An 18,376-nucleotide genomic window follows, 5' to 3' on the forward strand; every position below is an offset into this window, starting at 1 on the left:
TCTGTTCTTCCATTTGTTATATATAACTTTTTTGTAGCTGCCTTCAATGCCTCTCTAAACTATGTTTGTTTTTTAACCAGCATAGCTTTCTTCCTCAATTGTGTTTTTTTGGGCATCTAATAAGATGTTATTAAATGATTCCCAATGAGCATTCACATTTTTCTGATTAAATTCTTCATCACAGATAATTTGGCTCATGACTGTTTTCAGTTTTTTTAAATTGGTCCTATTAAAGAACTGAGAGAGAGAGAGGGAGTGTGTGTATATGTATAGAAACTGGTCTGGACTTTATTCAGCTTGCATATTATAAACACCATTAAATCATGATCTCTTGCATCTAAGATACATTAATTTTTAGTTCTGTGATCGGTTCTTTATCTGAAGGACAAGACCTAATATAGAATTCGCTTGTGTTGGTTGCAACACTTTTTGAATTAGGAAATCATCATCTATAATGTTTAGAAATCCCAAGGGTGTTTTAAGACTAGCAGCATGAGACCCCCAGCATGTTACTCAAATTGAAGTCCCCCATTATATCAGGTTTTTTCCTCTACATATTGTAAATTGGTGCATAAGGAGGTGGTCATACTGTTCCCTCATGTGACTGGTGGTCTGTAGCAGATATCAGCTAATACCCTAGTCTTGTGCTTTATCTGTTAGGACATTGATCCATAAGCATTCAAGATTATTTTCTTCTTAGTTATCAGTGACTTGGAAACAGGTAATGCCATTTTTGACAGAGTGCCACTCACCTTCCCCTTTTGCCCACTCAATCCTTCCTAAATAGGTTATAACCACTGATTTTAACATTCCAATTGTGCTAATAATCCCATCAGGTTTCAGGAAGTTGGGGTGTTTGGTCGGGGGGGGGGGGGGAAAGAGAGAGAAGAAGGAAAGAAATAGTAATCTACTAGAGCTCATCACCGAAAAGGGTTTGAGGTCAGAGAGATTATTAAATTGTTAGCAAAGGAAATAATCCTGAACAAGGTTTGGGATCTACATCATACTTGCAAGGTACTGGAACTCCACACTATCCGGGCTGGTGTTCTCCATCAGGTCTCTGAACAAGTGCTTGTATCTAAGACAGATGGGGTAAAGTCACATTTCACGTACAATCACCATCAGCAGAATCTCCTACTGTGGATAGTACAAGGGATGAGAAAGATCCAGCCTTTGGAAAAGGGAGGACTAATCAGTCAGAGTGTTGAAGCACTTCCCCTCTCTCAAAACAGTCAGTTCCCCCTTCTTCTCCCCACATATACCATTGTTCTCCTGACCCATGTAGACCAGGAACTTGGGAATATTCAAAAAGGGATTTGACACATATGCATAACAAAAATATCAATTATCCTAATAATAATTACAGTAACTCCTCACCTAAAGTCGTCCCGGTTAATGTTGTTACGTCGCTGATCAGTTAGGGAACATGCTCATTGAAAGTTGCGCAATGCTCCCTTATAATGTCATTTGGCAGCTGCCTGCTTTGACCACTGCTTGCAGGATTCTCTGGAAGAGCAGCCCCTCCTTGTGGGGCTTAGAACCGGAGGGGCCAGCAGCCCCCCCCATCACCTCCCCTAAATTCCCTGTAAGGTATGTGGTTCAGCAGCTGCCCAGCAGAAGTTCAGCTGTCCCTCTGCCTTGGAGCTGCTCCCAGGAGCTTCCTGCTTGCTGGGAGAAAGGTAAGAGGGGTGCTGATATCAGGATGTTCCCCTACTCCTGCCCCCTCACTCTGTACCCCCTCTCCACAAAGCAGAGGAGGGGGACAGGGCTCAGGGACAGAAAGGAGGGAGCTTGCTGGAAGCTGTTGCTTCCTGTCTGAACTGGCTGATCTGCTTAAAAGTGCAACGTACTTGAAGTGGGCTCAGTGTACTTAAAGGGGCAATGCACATCTCTCTCTCTCTCTCTCTCTCTCTCTCTCTCTCTCTCTCTCACTCATGCACGCACCCCCCCAGCACTTTGGAAAGTCAGCACCTGTACAGCCGTGCATGTGCTGTCAGAAGGAGGGAGTGGTGCGCTCCAGCTGGATAGCGTGGGCTCATCATCTTGTTCAATTTTTGCAGGGAAGTGTTTGCAGCTACTGCCCTGCATCTATTGTGTTTCCTCCCTCCTGCCTCAATCCATGCTGCTTTGTAGAGCGTGAAGCTACATTAACAACAGTGTATTAACCCTTGAGGGCTCAGCCGAGTACTAATTCATCATTTAGCAGCAAGGCATTCCCTGGGAAATATTCCACCCTCTTACTCCACCATCTCAACCAAGCTTCACAATCATTCATTGCTGTGTACAATATTAAACCGTTTGTTTAAAATTGTTTAAAACTTACACTGTATATGTATATAATGTCTTTGTCTGGGAAAAAAAATTCCCTGGAACCTAACCCCCCCACCATTTACATTCATTCTTATGGGGAAACTGGATTCGCTTAGCATCGTTTCGCATAAAGTCGCATTTTTCAGGAACATAACTACAACATTAAGTGAGGAGTTACTGTACTGATAAACATTTAAAAAGGAATAATAATCATCACACTTCAGGTCTTAAACCAATCTCCAACTAGTAGAGGACAAGACCCAATGTGGTGGGCAAATTATCCAGCCTCTGCATACTACAGATGAAGTATCTGACTGTGGCCTCTGTCGAAAACAAGTTACTGGACTAGATGGACCTCAGATCTGACCCAGACTGTCAATTCCTATGTTCCTACATCTCATGTCTACAGCCACCACCATGGTCCAGGAGACTAAAGTGTTATGGAGTCCCTCTCCCTGACTGAGGGATGCCCTGGACAAGTGAAATGCCCTCCCCATCAGATGTTTTGTTTACCTATCAGCATCAAAGGAACTATAAATGTACTTCTCAAACTGGAGTCTCAGCAAAGACCCTACATCTGGACCTCCCCATGGCTCCCCCAAGCTAAATTAGCCTCCAAACCGCCACATGCAGACAACCTTCTTCCTACCCATCAGGATGGCTGCTCTTAAAGGAAAGCCCTAAGCAGAATAGACCTGGATTACTGTGGCAGATATCAAAAAAGAGGAAAGGGTACAGCCTCTGATCAACCACAGAAGGTTCTATGGCTCTCTGGTGCCTCCATCTCCTCCTAAAACCATGCAGGTGCAAAAAGGGAGATACAGAATGTCCGAGAGACAGCAACCCATATAAAGAGTGGGCAGACACAGAACCTATCAAACGGCACCACTTCTGCCAGTGTGAACCAACTTGGTGTGAACCAACTTCAGCCAATTTTTTCTTGTCCAGTTGTCAAGTCTCAGTCAGATGCTGGAAAGACAGAGACCCTACCCACTCAAATCTGGATTTAATGAGATTAGAGCCAGCACTCACAGCAACCAATAATGCCCCATTATCTCCCCTAGCAATTTGGCATACTCAGTGAAGGAGTCCTGCAGCATCCACATGGGAGACCCTGTGGCAAGGCACCACCACAATCTGGGAATTGCTCAGGGGGCAAGAGCTTATGCCACTGAATGTCTTTCCACAATCTGGAGAGACCTCAGACAGCTGCCTACCTCCCTGTATCCCCACCACACACACACACCTTGGAATCTGTGTGGACTGCAATGGAATGTTCTGACCTGGGGTCACTACTGCCACTCTACCTCTGTCCACCAGCAACAGACTACAGTTCCATGGGGTCCCCTCTCTTCACCTCTGATTCCTAGCACCTAGTGCTAATCTTGGTGCTAAAATGACATCTGAAGGCTCAAGGCTGCTTCCTTACTGATGGAGCCTCTGCAGTGGCAGAGGGAGCAGATCCTCCAGCTGCCATCCCAGGAACTCAGGTCGAGACTCTTGAAGCTTCTTAAACCGGCAAAATGCCTTATTCTTCTTCACCTGCTCCTGTGTGTGACCAAGCAAAGATGAAACATAGGTTTGGGGGTTACTTGCTGTGTGCTGAGCTTGTGTTTGTCAGTCTGTTTGTTTGTTTGGTTGTTTGAAGGACCGTGTGCTGTGGCTGGCAGTTGGAAGCTGTGAGCTTCAAAGGAAGGTCTGAAGGCTAGAAGCCTCTGGTAATTGGCTGAGCCTTAATCAGTAACGCCAATATTTAAAAAGGGCTCTAGGGGTGATCCCGGCAATTACAGACCGGTAAGTCTAACGTCGGTACCGGGCAAATTAGTTGAAACAATAGTAAAGAACAAAATTGTCAGACACATAGAAAAACATAAACTCTTGAGCAATAGTCAACATGGTTTCTGTAAAGGGAAATCGTGTCTTACTAATCTATTAGAGTTCTTTGAAGGGGTCAACAAACATGTGGACAAGGGGGATCCGGTGGACATAGTGTACTTAGATTTCCAGAAAGCCTTTGACAAGGTCCCTCACCAAAGGCTCTTACGTAAATTAAGCTGTCATGGGATAAAAGGGAAGGTCCTTTCATGGATTGAGAACTGGTTAAAGGACAGGGAACAAAGGGTAGGAATTAATGGTAAATTCTCAGAATGGAGAGGGGTAACTAGTGGTGTTCCCCAAGGGTCAGTCCTAGGACCAATCCTATTCAATTTATTCATAAATGATCTGGAGAAAGGGGTAAACAGTGAGGTGGCAAAGTTTGCAGAGGATACTAAACTGCTAAAGATAGTTAAGTCCAAAGCAGACTGTGAAGAACTTCAAAAAGATCTCACAAAACTAAGTGATTGGGCAACAAAATGGCAAATGAAATTTAATGTGGATAAATGTAAAGTAATGCACATTGGAAAAAATAACCCCAACTATACATACAATATGATGGGGGCTAATTTAGCTACAACAAGTCAGGAAAAAGATCTTGGAGTCATCGTGGATAGTTCTCTGAAAATGTCCACGCAGTGTGCAGAGGCGGTCAAAAAAGCAAACAGGATGTTAGGAATCATTAAAAAGGGGATAGAGAATAAGACGGAGAATATATTATTGCCCTTATATAAATCGATGGTACGCCCTCATCTCGAATACTGCGTACAGATGTGGTCTCCTCATCTCAAAAAAGATATACTGGCACTAGAAAAGGTTCAGAAAAGGGCAACTAAAATGATTAAGGGTTTGGAATGGGTCCCATATGAGGAGAGATTAAAGAGGCTAGGACTCTTCAGCTTGGAAAAGAGGAGACTAAGGGGGGATATGATAGAGGTATATAAAATCATGAGTGATGTGGAGAAAGTGGATAAGGAAAAGTTATTTACTTATTCCCATAATACAAGAACTAGGGGTCATCAAATGAAATTAATAGGCAGCAGGTTTAAAACAAATAAAAGGAAGTTCTTCTTCACGCAGCGCACAGTCAACTTGTGGAACTCCTTACCTGAGGAGGTTGTGAAGGCTAGGACTATAACAGAGTTTAAAAGAGAACTGGATAAATTCATGGTGGTTAAGTCCATTAATGGCTATTAGCCAGGACGGGTAAGGAATGGTGTCCCTAGCCTCTGTCTGTCAGAGGGTGGAGATGGATGGCAGGAGAGAGATCACTTGATCATTGCCTGTTAGGTTCACTCCCTCTGGGGCACCTGGCATTGGCCACTGTCGGTAGACAGGATACTGGGCTAGATGGACCTTAGCCCATCTACGGCCTTTCTTATGTCCTTATGTTTGAAGTACCAGAAAGAAGCAGTATATTTTAGTAGTTTGAGCAGGGGGCCTAGAAAAGAACATTTACTTACCCTACAGTAACTGGGTTCTTCAAGCTGTTGGGAGCCACAGACTACATTACAGGTGTGCATGGACCTTACGCATGTGAGACAATTTGTTGCAGCTAGCAGTGTCCATCGGGATGGCACATGCCCCCTTATGCCCCCTCCCATATGAAGGCGGAAAGAGTAGGGTTCCCATGACCCTCCCTTGCAATCCAACGCCTTGATTTCTGAGTGATCTATCCTGAGTTTGGGTCTATTCAATATCATCATAAATGAGTTAGCCAATGGGATACAGAGTATACTTGTAAAGCTTGTGGATGATACTAAGCTTGTGGAGGAGGTTTGCAAACACTTTGGAGGACAGGATTAAAATTCAAAATGCTCTAGACAAACTGGAGAAATGATCTGAAATAAACAGGATAAAATTCAATACGGATTAAGTATGATAGAGGCCTATAAAATCATGACTGGTGTAGAGAAAGTAGATAAGGAAGTGTTATTTACTCCTTCTCATAACACAAAAACCAAGGGTCACCAAATGAAATTAATAGGCAGCAGGTTTAAACAAATAAAAGGAAGTATTTCTTCACACAACTCAGAGTCAACCTGTGGAACTCTTTGCCAGAGGATGTTGTGAAGGCCAAGACTATCACAGAGTTCAAAAAAGAACTAAATAAATTCATGGACGATAGGTCCATCAGTGGCTATTAGCCAGGAGGGCGGGATGGTGTCCCTAGCCTCTGTTTGCCAGAAGCTGGGAATGGGCGACGGGATGGATCACTTGATTACCTGTTCTGTTCATTCCCTCTGGGGCACTTGGCATTGGCCACTGTCGGAAGACAGGATACTGGACTAGATGGACCTTTGGTCTGACCCAATATGGCCATTCATATGTTCTAAGGAAAAGTGCACAGTACTACATTTAGGAAGGAATAATCAACTGCACAAATACAAAATGGGAACTACCTACCTAGGAAGGAGTACTGCAGATAAAGATCTGGGATTATAGTGGATCACAAACTAAATATGAGTCAACAATGTAAAAATATTGCCCCCCCCCCTCAAAAAAAAGTATATATCATTGTGGGACATATTAGCAGGAGCGTTGTAAGCAAGACACAAAGTTATTCTTCCACTCTACTTAGCACTGATAAGGTCTCAATCGGGAGTACTGTGTCCAGTTCTGGGCACTACACTTCAGAAAAGATGTGGATAAATTGGAGAAAGTCTAGAGAGCAACAAAGGTCTAGAAAATATGACTGATGAGGAAAGATTGAAAAAAAAATGGGTTTATTTAGTTTGGAGAAGAGAAGACTCAGGAGGGAAATGATTATAGTAGTCAAGTACATGAAAGTCTGTTGTTAGGAAGAGCATGATAAAATTGTTCTCTTTAACCACTGAGGACTGGACGAGAAGTAATGGATTTAAATTGGAGCAAGGGAGATTTAGGTTAGAAATTAGGAAAAACTTCCTAAAGGTAAGGATAGTTAAGCACTAGAACAAATTACCTAGGAAGGTTGTGGAATCTCTGTCATTGTCTAATCTGTTCTTAAAAACCTCCAAACAACTGTCAGGTATGGTGTAGATAATATTTTGTCCTGCCTCAGTGCAGGGGACTGGATAGATGATCTGTCGCAGTCTCTTCCAGTCCTACAGTTCTATGTTATCACCACGCTGATACCCTGCAGCGCAGCTGATTTCAGGATCAAGTGGAAAGTCTAGAGTGAGAGATAGGAGGCAGAAAGGATCACACAAGGGAGGGGAAGACAGAGCAGGATCTCAAACATATTAGGTTGGGACCTCACTGGCGCAGCGATGATATTTCAGTGGTGATACTTGACCATTAAGGTCTGGTGTCATGGCAACAATCCTTCTGCCGCAGACATGATGATGGTAAAAAGTTCTTTTCTCTCCTCTCCCCGAAGTCTTTTTAAGGACCCCCAAAAGGCAATGAGTAGAATATGTCATCCTCATTATTCTTACAACTAATTAGGCCATATTTCCAACACACCAATTTTAGTTAATTGATTCCTGCTCTTCTTTTACACCAGTCATAATCTTAACACAGTACTTGAGCATTATCAGTAGACTCTTCGTTTAAATTAATTCAGTCTGTCTCCTTCTCATATCTTTTCTTAAAGAGTTTTATACAACAGATCATTATGACAATTCATAAACCTTTACCCACTTTTCATTGGTTAGGCTAACAATTAATGTAGGCCTGCTAGGCCTCAATTATAACAAATGGGACACCTTTCACTAGAATGGAGGGGTGAGGATTCCCAAGGAGTGCAAAATTGCTTTAGGCAATTTCAAGTGAATGTAGGTAGATCAGTCAGTCCTCTTGTGCAATAATTCCAAGCTCTCAAAGGGCACGTTCTCATTTGTGGCTTGTACCTCTTGGGGGATACCCAAATCCTGAAGCCACAATTCTCTCTGCATGGTCACTGCAGTGGTTGTGGACCCAGCCATGATATCCGAGGCATCCACTGTTGTCTGCAAGACCATTTTGGGCAGCAGTTGCCCTTCCTGTGTTATGTGTTTTAGTTCCTCTCTGCTCTCATGAGCAAGCTTAGCCACAAAGGGTGTCATGCTGTCCCTAGTCAAATCATATTTGCCCAGTAAGGCCTGGTAGTTGGCCACCCTCAACTGAAGTAAAGCCAATGAGTACAGTTCTCTTGCAAACAGATCTAAATGTTTGGGATATTTGTGTTTTGGTATGCTCTTGATAGAACTTGACTTCTCTTGAATAGTCAAGACAACTAGGCGCCAGGGTTGGCATGGGTATAAAAGTACTCAAACCTCAAGGGGGTAACTGGTAGGTACCATTTCTCAATTAGTTTCGATGTTGGTATTATAATGACTGTGTCTACCACAGAGTTCTCACTGGATCTAGGAGTCCTTCATTTACGGGAAGGGCAGGCAGGGCCAACAGAAAATGTCAAATAACTTGTGGGATTTTTCAGAGATGACTGCAGTCTCTATCGCCAAGGTGTCAAAAATCTGCACAAGGAACTCCTGAAAAGCCTTGAAATCATCCAGTGCCAGGTCTACCGTGTCATTCAGCAAAGATGAAGATAGATCCTTAGGAAGTGACAAAGGATATTGGCACACTTCTGAATCTTGCTCCTTTTGGTGCTCCAGTGACAGATCTTGCTAGGAAAGCCTCTTGAGTAAGTGGATTTTCTCCTCCTCCATAATGGCAGGCACCAGCTCCTTCACGCTTGTGAAGGTGGGCCCCAATAGGGCCATGGTGGCATCCTGTATGTGTATCAGTGGCCAATGGGTTGTTGGCTGGATCAGTGGTTGAGCTCTGCAGAAGCTTCTCAGTGGCAGCCCTCATGGAACTTAGAGGGGAGCTAAGTTCCCTCTAAGCCCCATGCATCACACATCACCTCCATATTGGTGCACACAACAAAATTAATTCTGCACATGGATGTAAAAAATTAAAGGGAACACTGGAGGAGAAACGAGAAAAAAAGTGTGCTCTGGGGATGGAGAGGAATGGTACACCTCCTCCATAGGCGATGCTGTTGGTAGAGTGCTGTCAGTACCAAGATCTGTGTCAGTATTTGTGCATTCGGAGTCTGTTCTGCCAGAGTCGACATTGGCAGGGACACTGCTGGTAGTGGACCCAGCGGAGCCTGCTGCATCACAGTCTGCTTCTTCTTGCCAGTCCTCAACATCATGCAGGACCTGGCCAGCTTGTTTCCCTAACATTTTCTTGTGCCTCTGAGAGGACACCAACCTCCTTCTCAAGCTCCCACTCCAGTGCTCAGAGAAGCTGATTGTTGCACTCTGCTTCGACTTCTGAGGTATCAGCTTTAGTGTCGAGACTGTTAGTCGTTTCAGTACTAGAGGGAATGCCAGTACCAATGTCAATGCCGGCACCAGGTATTGTCTCAGCATCATTTTTCTCTGAGGAGGTCTTCAGAGTTCCCTGCCTCCTTGATTGATTGCTGGACAACGTGGGCTTGAGCATTAGAAGGGTCTTTGCTCCAGAAAAAAACAGGCTCTATCTGATCCAGGAGGTGTATCTTAGGACTTGACAGTCCTTGCGGAGAAAGATAGGCAGACCAAGCACCTGCTTAGGATATCAATTCTCCTAAGCAGAACACACACCTGCTGTGCCTATTGTTTAGAGGAATTAGTCCAGAGGATGGGCAAGGCTAAAAACATCTGCGTTTAGAGTCCCACATTTTTAGTTCCTGTGTGTGTGTGTGTGTTGGCGGGGGGGGGGGGGGGGGGAGGGAGAACAGGGAATGTACAGGGTGGTCTGAGCAGCAACATTTGATTCAAACAAGTAATAGAACAGATTACGGTGATAGGTTGTTCTGAGGATACTCAGAAGATTTCGAGGTGTTCAAGCCCGAGCTAAGGTGTAGTGGGTGAGACACCAGCTGGATTCCATCTCGCTGCCACGGTGTAAAGAAGGAACTGAGAGAGGATCATAGAATCAAAGAAGATTGGGGTTGGAAGAGACCTCAGGAGGTCATCCAGTGCAACCCCCTGCTCAAAGCAGGACCAACACCAACTAAATCATCCCATCCAGGGCTTTGTCAAGCCGGGCCTTAAAAACCTCTAAGGATGGAGATTCCACCACCTCCCTAGGTAACCCATTCCAGTGCTTCACCACCCTCCTAGTGAAATTGTGTTTCCTAATATCCAACCTAGACCTCTCTCACTGCAACTTGAGACCACTGCTTCTTGTTGTCATCTGCCACCACTGAGAACAGCCTAGTTCCATCCTCTTTGGAACCCCCCTTCAGGTAGTTGAAGGCTGCTATCAAATCCCCCCTCACTCTTCTCTTCTGCAGACTAAATAACCCCAGTTCCCTTAGCCTCTCCTCGTAAGTCATGTGCCCCAGCCCCCTAATCATTTTTGTTACCCTCTGTTGGACTCTCTCCAATTTATCCACATCCTTTCTATAGTGGGGGGCCCAAAACTGGACGCAATACTCCAGATGTGGCCTCACCAGTGCCAAATAGAGGGGAATAATCACTTCACTCGAACTGCTGGCAATGTTCCTACTAATGCAGCCCAAATATGCCATTAGCCTTCTTCGCAACAAGGGCACACTGCTGACTCATATCCAGCTTCTCATCCACTGTAATCCCCAGGTCTTTTTCTGCAGAATTGCTGCTTAGCTAGTCGGTCCCCAGCCTGCAGCAGTGCATGGGATTCTTTCATCCTAAGTGCAGGACTCTTCACTTGTCCCTGTTGAACCTCATCAGATTTCTTTTGGCCTAATCCTCCAATTTGTCTAGGTCACTCTAGACCCTATCCCTACCCTCCAGCTCATCTACCTCTCCCACAGCTTAGTGTCATTTGCGAACTTGCTGAGGGTGCAATCCATCCCATCATCCAGATCATTAATGAAGATGTTGAACAAAACTGGCCCCAGGACAGACCCCTGGGGCACTCCATTTGATTCCAGCTGCCAACTAGACATTGAGTCATTGATCACTACCCATTGAGCCGGACGATGTAGCCAGCTTTCGATCCACCTTATAGTCCATTCATCCAATCCATACTTTTTTAACTTGCCGGCAAGAATACCGTGGGAGACCATATCGAAAGCTTTGCTAAAGTCAAGGTACATCATGTCCATGCTTTCCCCATATGCACAGAGCCAGTTATCTCATCATAGAAGGCAATCAGGTTGGTTAGGCATGACTTGCCCTTGGTGAATCCATGTTGACTGTTCCTGATCACCTTCCTCGCCTCCAAGTGCTTCAAAATGGATTCTTTGAGGACCTGCTCCATGATTTTTTCCAGGGACTGAGGTGAGGCTGATCGGTCTGTAGTTCCCCAGATTCTCCTCCTTTCCTTTTTAAAAGATGGGCACTATATTTGCCTTTTTCCAATCGTCCGGGACCTCCCTCCGATCGCCACGAGTTTTCAAAGATAATGGCCAATGGCTCTGCAATCACATCAGCCAACTCCCTCAGCACCCTTGGATGCATTAGATCCAGCCCCATGGACTTGTGCATGTCCAGCTTTTCTAAAGAGTCCTTAACCTGTTCTTTCACGACTGAGGGCTGGTCACCTCCTCCCCATACTGTGCTGCCCAGTGCAGCAGTCTGGGAGCTGACCTTGCCTGTGATGACCAAGGCAAAAAAAGCATTTAGTACTTCAGCTTTTTCCAAATTATGTGTCACTAGGTTGCCTCCCCTATTCAGTAAGAGTCCAGCACCCCCTTTTATGCCCTGTAAAAGAGCACGAAGAGTCACTGGGAACATCCACCACCCTGATGGACACTGCTAGTCAAAAAATATCCGGTCCTGTGCATGAGACACATGTACACCTAGAGTGGGATCCAGACTGACACATACCTGAAGAAGAACCAGAACTCCCAAGTCCTATCTAAACCCATCTGACACCAACTGATTTTATGACATTCGGCGAGCCACTTCTCCCTCTCCAAGCCACTATTTCCCAGTTTCAGAGAGGATAACTGTACTGACTCACCTCATAAATGTATGTGTGTGCATAAGAAAGATAAACTAGTTCTTATAAACACTTATAAAACAGTGTCTAAAGTAGATATAGGAGTGAAGGAGCTCACTAATTTTGGTGGCACTTATCACCAGCTTAATATGATGTGGACATGCAGCCTTGCATCATCTTATGGTGACAAGACTAAAGACAAGTGTATCTGAGAGATATTCCTATCCTCCAAGGAGGCCAACAGAGTGCATGTATGCATGCACCCAGAGGTGGGCAAAAGCACATCCTTAGTGCTTCCCACCTCAATGTCTCCAGGAGTTGGGAAATCTGCATTGATTTTAAAACTTTAAAAAGTCAGAGGGAAAAGGGGGTCCTTCTGAGGAAGACTTTTATCCTTCATGCAATTTACCTAACTTTAGAATACAAGTAATTTAAAAGAGGATTTTATGTAAGACATACTACGTGTTTTGAGAGGGACCTGGCAAGAATGGAAGGGAGGTCTCTTTCCCCTCTCCTATAGGAGAAGGTAGATTTGAGGAGGTGGCAAAGGAAAGATATTCTAGCTGGGAGTCCCCCTGTCAGGGTTCTCTTGGTGCTTTACCCAGTAATGGGAAAGGCTAGGAGCTCTGGTAATTCTCCAGCCAAACACCAGCTCCTCCTTCCTAATGATCCCTTTTCAAATTCCCTTGCCTAGTGAGTTCGCACTGAGCCTACGCTCCTCCTTCCTAATGATCCCTTTTCAAATTCCCTTGCCTGGTGAGTTCGCACTGAGCCTACCAGAGGAGGAGCAGGAGCCAAATTCCCCCAAACCAGAAGGGAAACTCTTGATTTTAGAAGAGGAAAAGCTGTACTCCCTCATGATCCCCCTTTATTTAAATCTCTAGTTTTGGAAGCGTGAAGTGCTAAATAAGTATTGAATATTTCATCATGGGCTGGGGGTGTGTGTAGGGGGGCAACAATTTGGAACAGGAAACAATTGGTCCCTCACTGCTATCTCTGGAATGAAAGAGGGGATATAGCTATGCCAGAAGAGTGGCATGACACAAGAAGAAGAGCAGAGGGGGCACTCACCTGCAGGGTTTTCTTAGCTTGCTCCAAGTTTTCAGCATAGTGGCCATAGAGCTCCAGCTTCTGACAGAAACCCTCCAATCCTAGCTCCAAGTGCCCTCTCTCCAAGTGAAGCAGCAGAATCCTGTGTGCAAGGACAGCAGCTCACTGAGAGGGCTACATGATAACCAAAATTGCCTTGGCTCCCTCTAGTTCAAGCCCTGTTCTAGCCATCATTTTGGGGTCTGTCACCCCCCTCACACCCAGAAATTAAATCCAGGATACATACTCAAGGGATCCAGTGGGAACTAAACAGAATATTCTCTAAAACATTGGAAAGCTCACTTTCTAGGGTTAAAAAAAACTCTACCCAGCAAGTGATCAGCATGTGGGTAGGCATATTAATAGTTTAGTTTAATAATATAGTACCTTATATGTGCAATAGCTTATGGCTAATATTAAAAAAAAAAAAATTTAGAATCAACAACTCCAAAAACAGAAACAAATTTTAAACACACAAATTAAAATACAAAATTAGCCCTTCTCTAGAATTAGTTACACCTGTAAAATCACCACCCGTAAAATGATATACGAAAATAAGAAAAAAAAAGTATGAGGAGTACATGATTTCACTGAGGTCAAAAGTAGCCTCTCTTTCACATACTTTTTTTCTTATTTTTATGGCAGATCAGGTAAATAGGGGAACAGCCCAAATAAACGTTTTCAGGACATAGCAAATGTTCTAATTTCTGAGCTGACGTGGTAAAAAAGCATCTGGGCCAGGAATGGAGACAAACTATATATTTCTCAGGTGGCAGTACAGGTTACAAGACAATAAACAGCATGATTAGTTTTCAACCTGTCTAGACTGAGATGGATAAAGAATTATGTCTCTCAATACCAGCTTACCTCCCTTCCAAATAGGCCATCTGTGTAGTATGGAAATGGAGGCCTATAAAGGCCCTCCCCTTAACAGACTGTTGTTTAAAATCCGCGACCAGTCCCCAGTGAAGTGATCAGCTCCCTGGGCACTTCTCCAAGCCCCACCAAGATTAGTTATCTCCCACCCACCCACTCTCCCACCCATGTGTGGTACTCCCTCAAGTTGGTCACTTACTGGCTGGTGCAATGTATGGATTCCAGGAGCCCAAAGATGGCTTCCCGCACAGCTGGCTGCAGTGTCCCTTTGGCCTTCAGAATTGTCACAAAATACTAACCAGGAAAGAGAAGTACACAGAAGGGTTATACCCCACAGTCTACACAGGGAAGCAGCTACACTCAGCCTGCAGCAACACCAAGAAACCGCAGACACCTCCCTCCCCCGCCCTCAACAGCAGTGAGAGCAAGCATAAGACAGCTCCTACCCTACTGGCATCAAGAAGGTAAGGCTATTCCTCAGTGACTGTCTTTCCCCATCACCGTACACAGGTGATAAGCACCCAAGGCAGCCCCACCACTACCCCCAGGAAAAGGTCAGCAACCCTTAGGGCTTTATAGTCTCTTATTTTGTTTCACAGCAACAAATGAGATTATTATCACCTTCCTTATAAACTTAGTTTATTCCTCACCGGACCATCAAACTTTCTGGGCCAACCCCCTCATACCAGCAACCGTGCCACTGCACTGGAGGACCCTGGCCAGCACAAATTTATTTGAAAAGTCACAGGTCTCAGAGCCATGGACAGAGGTAGACTGCACACAGCTGGAGGGGTTTTTTTTTTTTGGTTTAAGTATGTTAGGATTCTTTTTGTTCCTAAGTGGTAGAATTTTCAATAATAATGCAGAAAAGGAAGTGTTCAATAAGTACTCCTGTTTATTTGGAAAAAAGCCAGATGATATAGTCTCATCATTATCTTTCTAGTCCAACAGTAAGTCAAGAGGATGTTAAACAGTAACAGCTACTAAAGTCAGATATTTTTAAAATCAGCAGGTCCAGATAATTTACATCAAAGAGTCCCAAAAGAACTGGTGGAGGAGCTATGTGGACCATTAATGTCAATTTTCTATAAGTCTTAGAATACTGGGGAAGTTACAGAGGGCTGGCAGAAAGCTAATGTTGAACCAATTTAAAAAAGGGTAAAGGGATGACCTGGGCAATTATAGGCGTGTCAGCCCAACATAGATTCCAGGAAAAGAAAAGCAATGGGTGATACAGGATTCGATTGATAAAGAATTAAAGGAATATAATTAATACTGGATTTAGGGACACTGGTTTAAGTTTGGCTGATAAAGGTAAGGCAATCATAAAATCATAGACACATAGGACTAGAAGGGATCTCGATGGGTCATTTACTCCAGTCCCCTGCACTGAAGCCGGATTATCTAGACTGTCCAGATGGTGTTTGTTTAATTTGTTCTTAAAAACCTTTAATGACAACTCTAGTTAATTTGTTCCACTAATTAACTACCCTTACAGTTAGGAAGTTTTTCCTAATATCTAATCTAAACTCCCTTATTGCAATTTAAGCCCATTATTTTATGTCCTGTCCTCAATGGATAAGGAGAAAAATTTTATCACGCTCCACTTTATAACAGCCTTTCATGTACTTAAAGACTGTTATGTTCCCCTTTAGTCTTCTCTTCTCCAGACTAAACAAATTTTTCCCCCCCCCCCCCCAATCTTTCCTCATCAGTCATATTTTCTAGACCTTTGTTCCTCTCCTCTGGACTTTCTCCAATCTGTACACATCTTTCCTGAAGTATGCTGTCCAGAACTGGACACAGTACTCCCAGTTAAGATCTTATCAGTGCTGAGTTGAGTGGGAGAATTACTTCTCATGTCTTGCTCGCAACATTCCTGCTAATACATCTCAGGATGATATTCCCCCCCCGCAACAGTATTACATTGTTGACTCATATTTAATTTGTGATTCACTATGACCCCAGATCCTTTTTGTACTACTCCTTCCTATATAGTGATTTCCCATTTTGTATTTGTGCAATTGATTATTTCTTCCTAAATGTAGTACTGTGCACATAAGAATGGCCATATTAGGTCAGACCAAAGGTCCATCCAGCCCAATATCCTGTCTACCGACAGTGAACAATGCCTGGTGTCCCAGAGGGAGTGAACCTAACAGTTCAAGTGATCTCTCTCCTGCCACCCATCTCCACCCTCTGACAGAGGCTGGGGACACCACTCCTTACCCATCCTGGCTAATAGCTGTTCATGGACTTAACCTCCATAAATTTATCTAGCTCTCTTTTAAACCCTGTTATAGTCCTAGTCTTCACAACCTCATCAGGCAAGGAGTTCCACAGGTTGACTGTGCAATGGGTGAAGAAGAACTTCCTTTTATTTGTTTTAAACCTGCTGCCCATTAATTTCATTTGGTGGCCCCTAGTTCTTATATTATAGGAACAAGTAAATAACTTTTCCTTATTCACTTTCTCCACACTACTCATGATTTTATATACTTCTATCATATCCCTCCTTAGTCTCCTCTTTTCCAAGCTGAAAAGTCCTAGCTTCTTTAATCTCTCCTCATATGGGATCCGTTCCAAACCCCTAATCATTTTAGTTGCCCTTCTCTGAACCTTTTCTAATGCCAGTATATCTTTTTTGAGATGAGGAGACCACATCTGTACGCAGTATTCAAGATGTGGGTGTACCATGGATTTATATAAGGGCAATAAGCTATTCTCCGTCTTATTCTCTATCCCCTTTTTAATGATTCCTAACATCATGTTTGCTTTTCTGCCTGCTGCTGCACACTGCGTGGACGTCTTCAGAGAACTATCCACGATGACTCCAAGATCTCTTTCCTGATTAGTTGTAGCTACATTAGCCCCCATCCTATTGTATGTATAGTTGGGGTTATTTTTTCCAACATGCATTACTTTACATTTATCCACATTAAATTTCATTTGCCATTTTGTTGCCCAATCACTGAGTTTTGTGAGATCTTTTTGAAGTTCTTCACGGTCTGCTTTGGTCTTAACTATCTTGAGCAGTTTAGTATCATCTGCAAAACTTTGCCACCTCACTGTTTACCCCTTTCTCCAGATCATTTATGAATAAGTTGAATAGGATTGGTCCGAGGACACCACCACCAGTTACCCCTCTCCATTCTGAAAATTTACCATTTATTCCTACCCTTTGTTCCCTGTCTTTTAACCAGTTCTCAATCCATGAAAGGATCTTTCCTCTTATCCTTTGACAACTTAATTTACGTAAGAGCCTTTGGTGAAGGACCTTGTCAAAGGCTTTCTGGAAGTCTAAGTACACTATGTCCACTGGATCCCCCTTGTCCATATGGTTGTTGACTCCTTCAAAAGAACTCTAATAGATTAGTAAGACATGATTTCCCTTTACAGAAACCATGTTGACTTTTGCCCAACAATCTATGTTCTTCTATGTGTCTGACAATTTTATTCTTTACTATTGTTTCAACTAATTTGCCCAGTACTGACGTTAGTCTTACCGGTCTGTAATTACCGAGATCACCTTAGAGCCCTTTTTAAATATTGGCATTACATTAGCTATCTTCCAGTCATTGGGTATAGAAGCTGATTTAAAGGACAGGGTACAAACCATAGTTAATAGTTCTGCAATTTCACATTTGAGTTCTTTGAGAACTCTTGGGTGAATGCCAGCTGGTCCCGGTGACTTGTTACTGTTAAGTTTACCAATTAATTCCAAAACCTCCTCTAGTGACACTTCAATCTGTAACAATTCCTCAGATTTGTCACGTACAAAGGACAGCTCAGGTTTAGGAATCTCCCTAACATCTTCAGCCGTGAAGACTGAAGCAAAGAATTCATTTAGTTTCTCCGCAATGACTTTATTGTCTTTAAGTGCTCCTTTTGTATCTCGATCGTCCAGGGGCCCCACTGGTTGTTTAGCAGGCTTCCTGCTTCTGATGTACTTAAAAAATGTTTGTTATTATTATTACCTTTTGAGTTTTGGGCACTTTTCCTCACTGAATTTCATCCTATTTATTTCAGATCATTTCCCCAGTTTGTCAAGGTCATTATTCTATTCCTGTCCTCCAAAATTATTGTAACCCTCCCCTCTGCCGCCCTCAGCTTGGTATTGTCTGTAAGTATTATAAGTGTAATCTTTATGCCATTATCCAACTTATTTATGAAAATATTGAATAGAAGCAAACCCAGGACAGACCCCTGCGGGACCCCACTTGATATGCCCTTTCAGTTTGACTGCGAATCATTGATAACTTCTGCGTACGGTTTTCCAACCAGTTGTGCACCCAGCTTATAGAAGGATTGTCTAGACCAGTGGCTTTCAGCCTTTCCA

At 43.6% G+C, this 18,376-nt stretch overlaps 1 protein-coding gene across 1 annotated transcript in view; it reads right to left on the reverse strand.

The window, feature by feature from the left end:
- The window catches only part of ARHGEF39 (Rho guanine nucleotide exchange factor 39), a 54,494-nt gene that overhangs the window by 26,945 nt on the left and 9,173 nt on the right, over positions 1-18,376 (reverse strand). Inside the window, exons 3-6 of the mRNA XM_065406948.1 lie at positions 14,237-14,331; positions 13,144-13,264; positions 3,740-3,858; positions 1,008-1,078 (exon numbers count right to left, since the gene is read on the reverse strand). Coding sequence (XP_065263020.1) covers positions 1,008-1,078; positions 3,740-3,858; positions 13,144-13,264; positions 14,237-14,331 — 406 coding nt within the window. The remainder of the gene's footprint in view (positions 1-1,007; positions 1,079-3,739; positions 3,859-13,143; positions 13,265-14,236; positions 14,332-18,376) is intronic.

This window comes from Emys orbicularis, chromosome 6, assembly GCF_028017835.1.
Source record: "Emys orbicularis isolate rEmyOrb1 chromosome 6, rEmyOrb1.hap1, whole genome shotgun sequence".
Classification (NCBI taxonomy): domain Eukaryota; kingdom Metazoa; phylum Chordata; order Testudines; family Emydidae; genus Emys; species Emys orbicularis.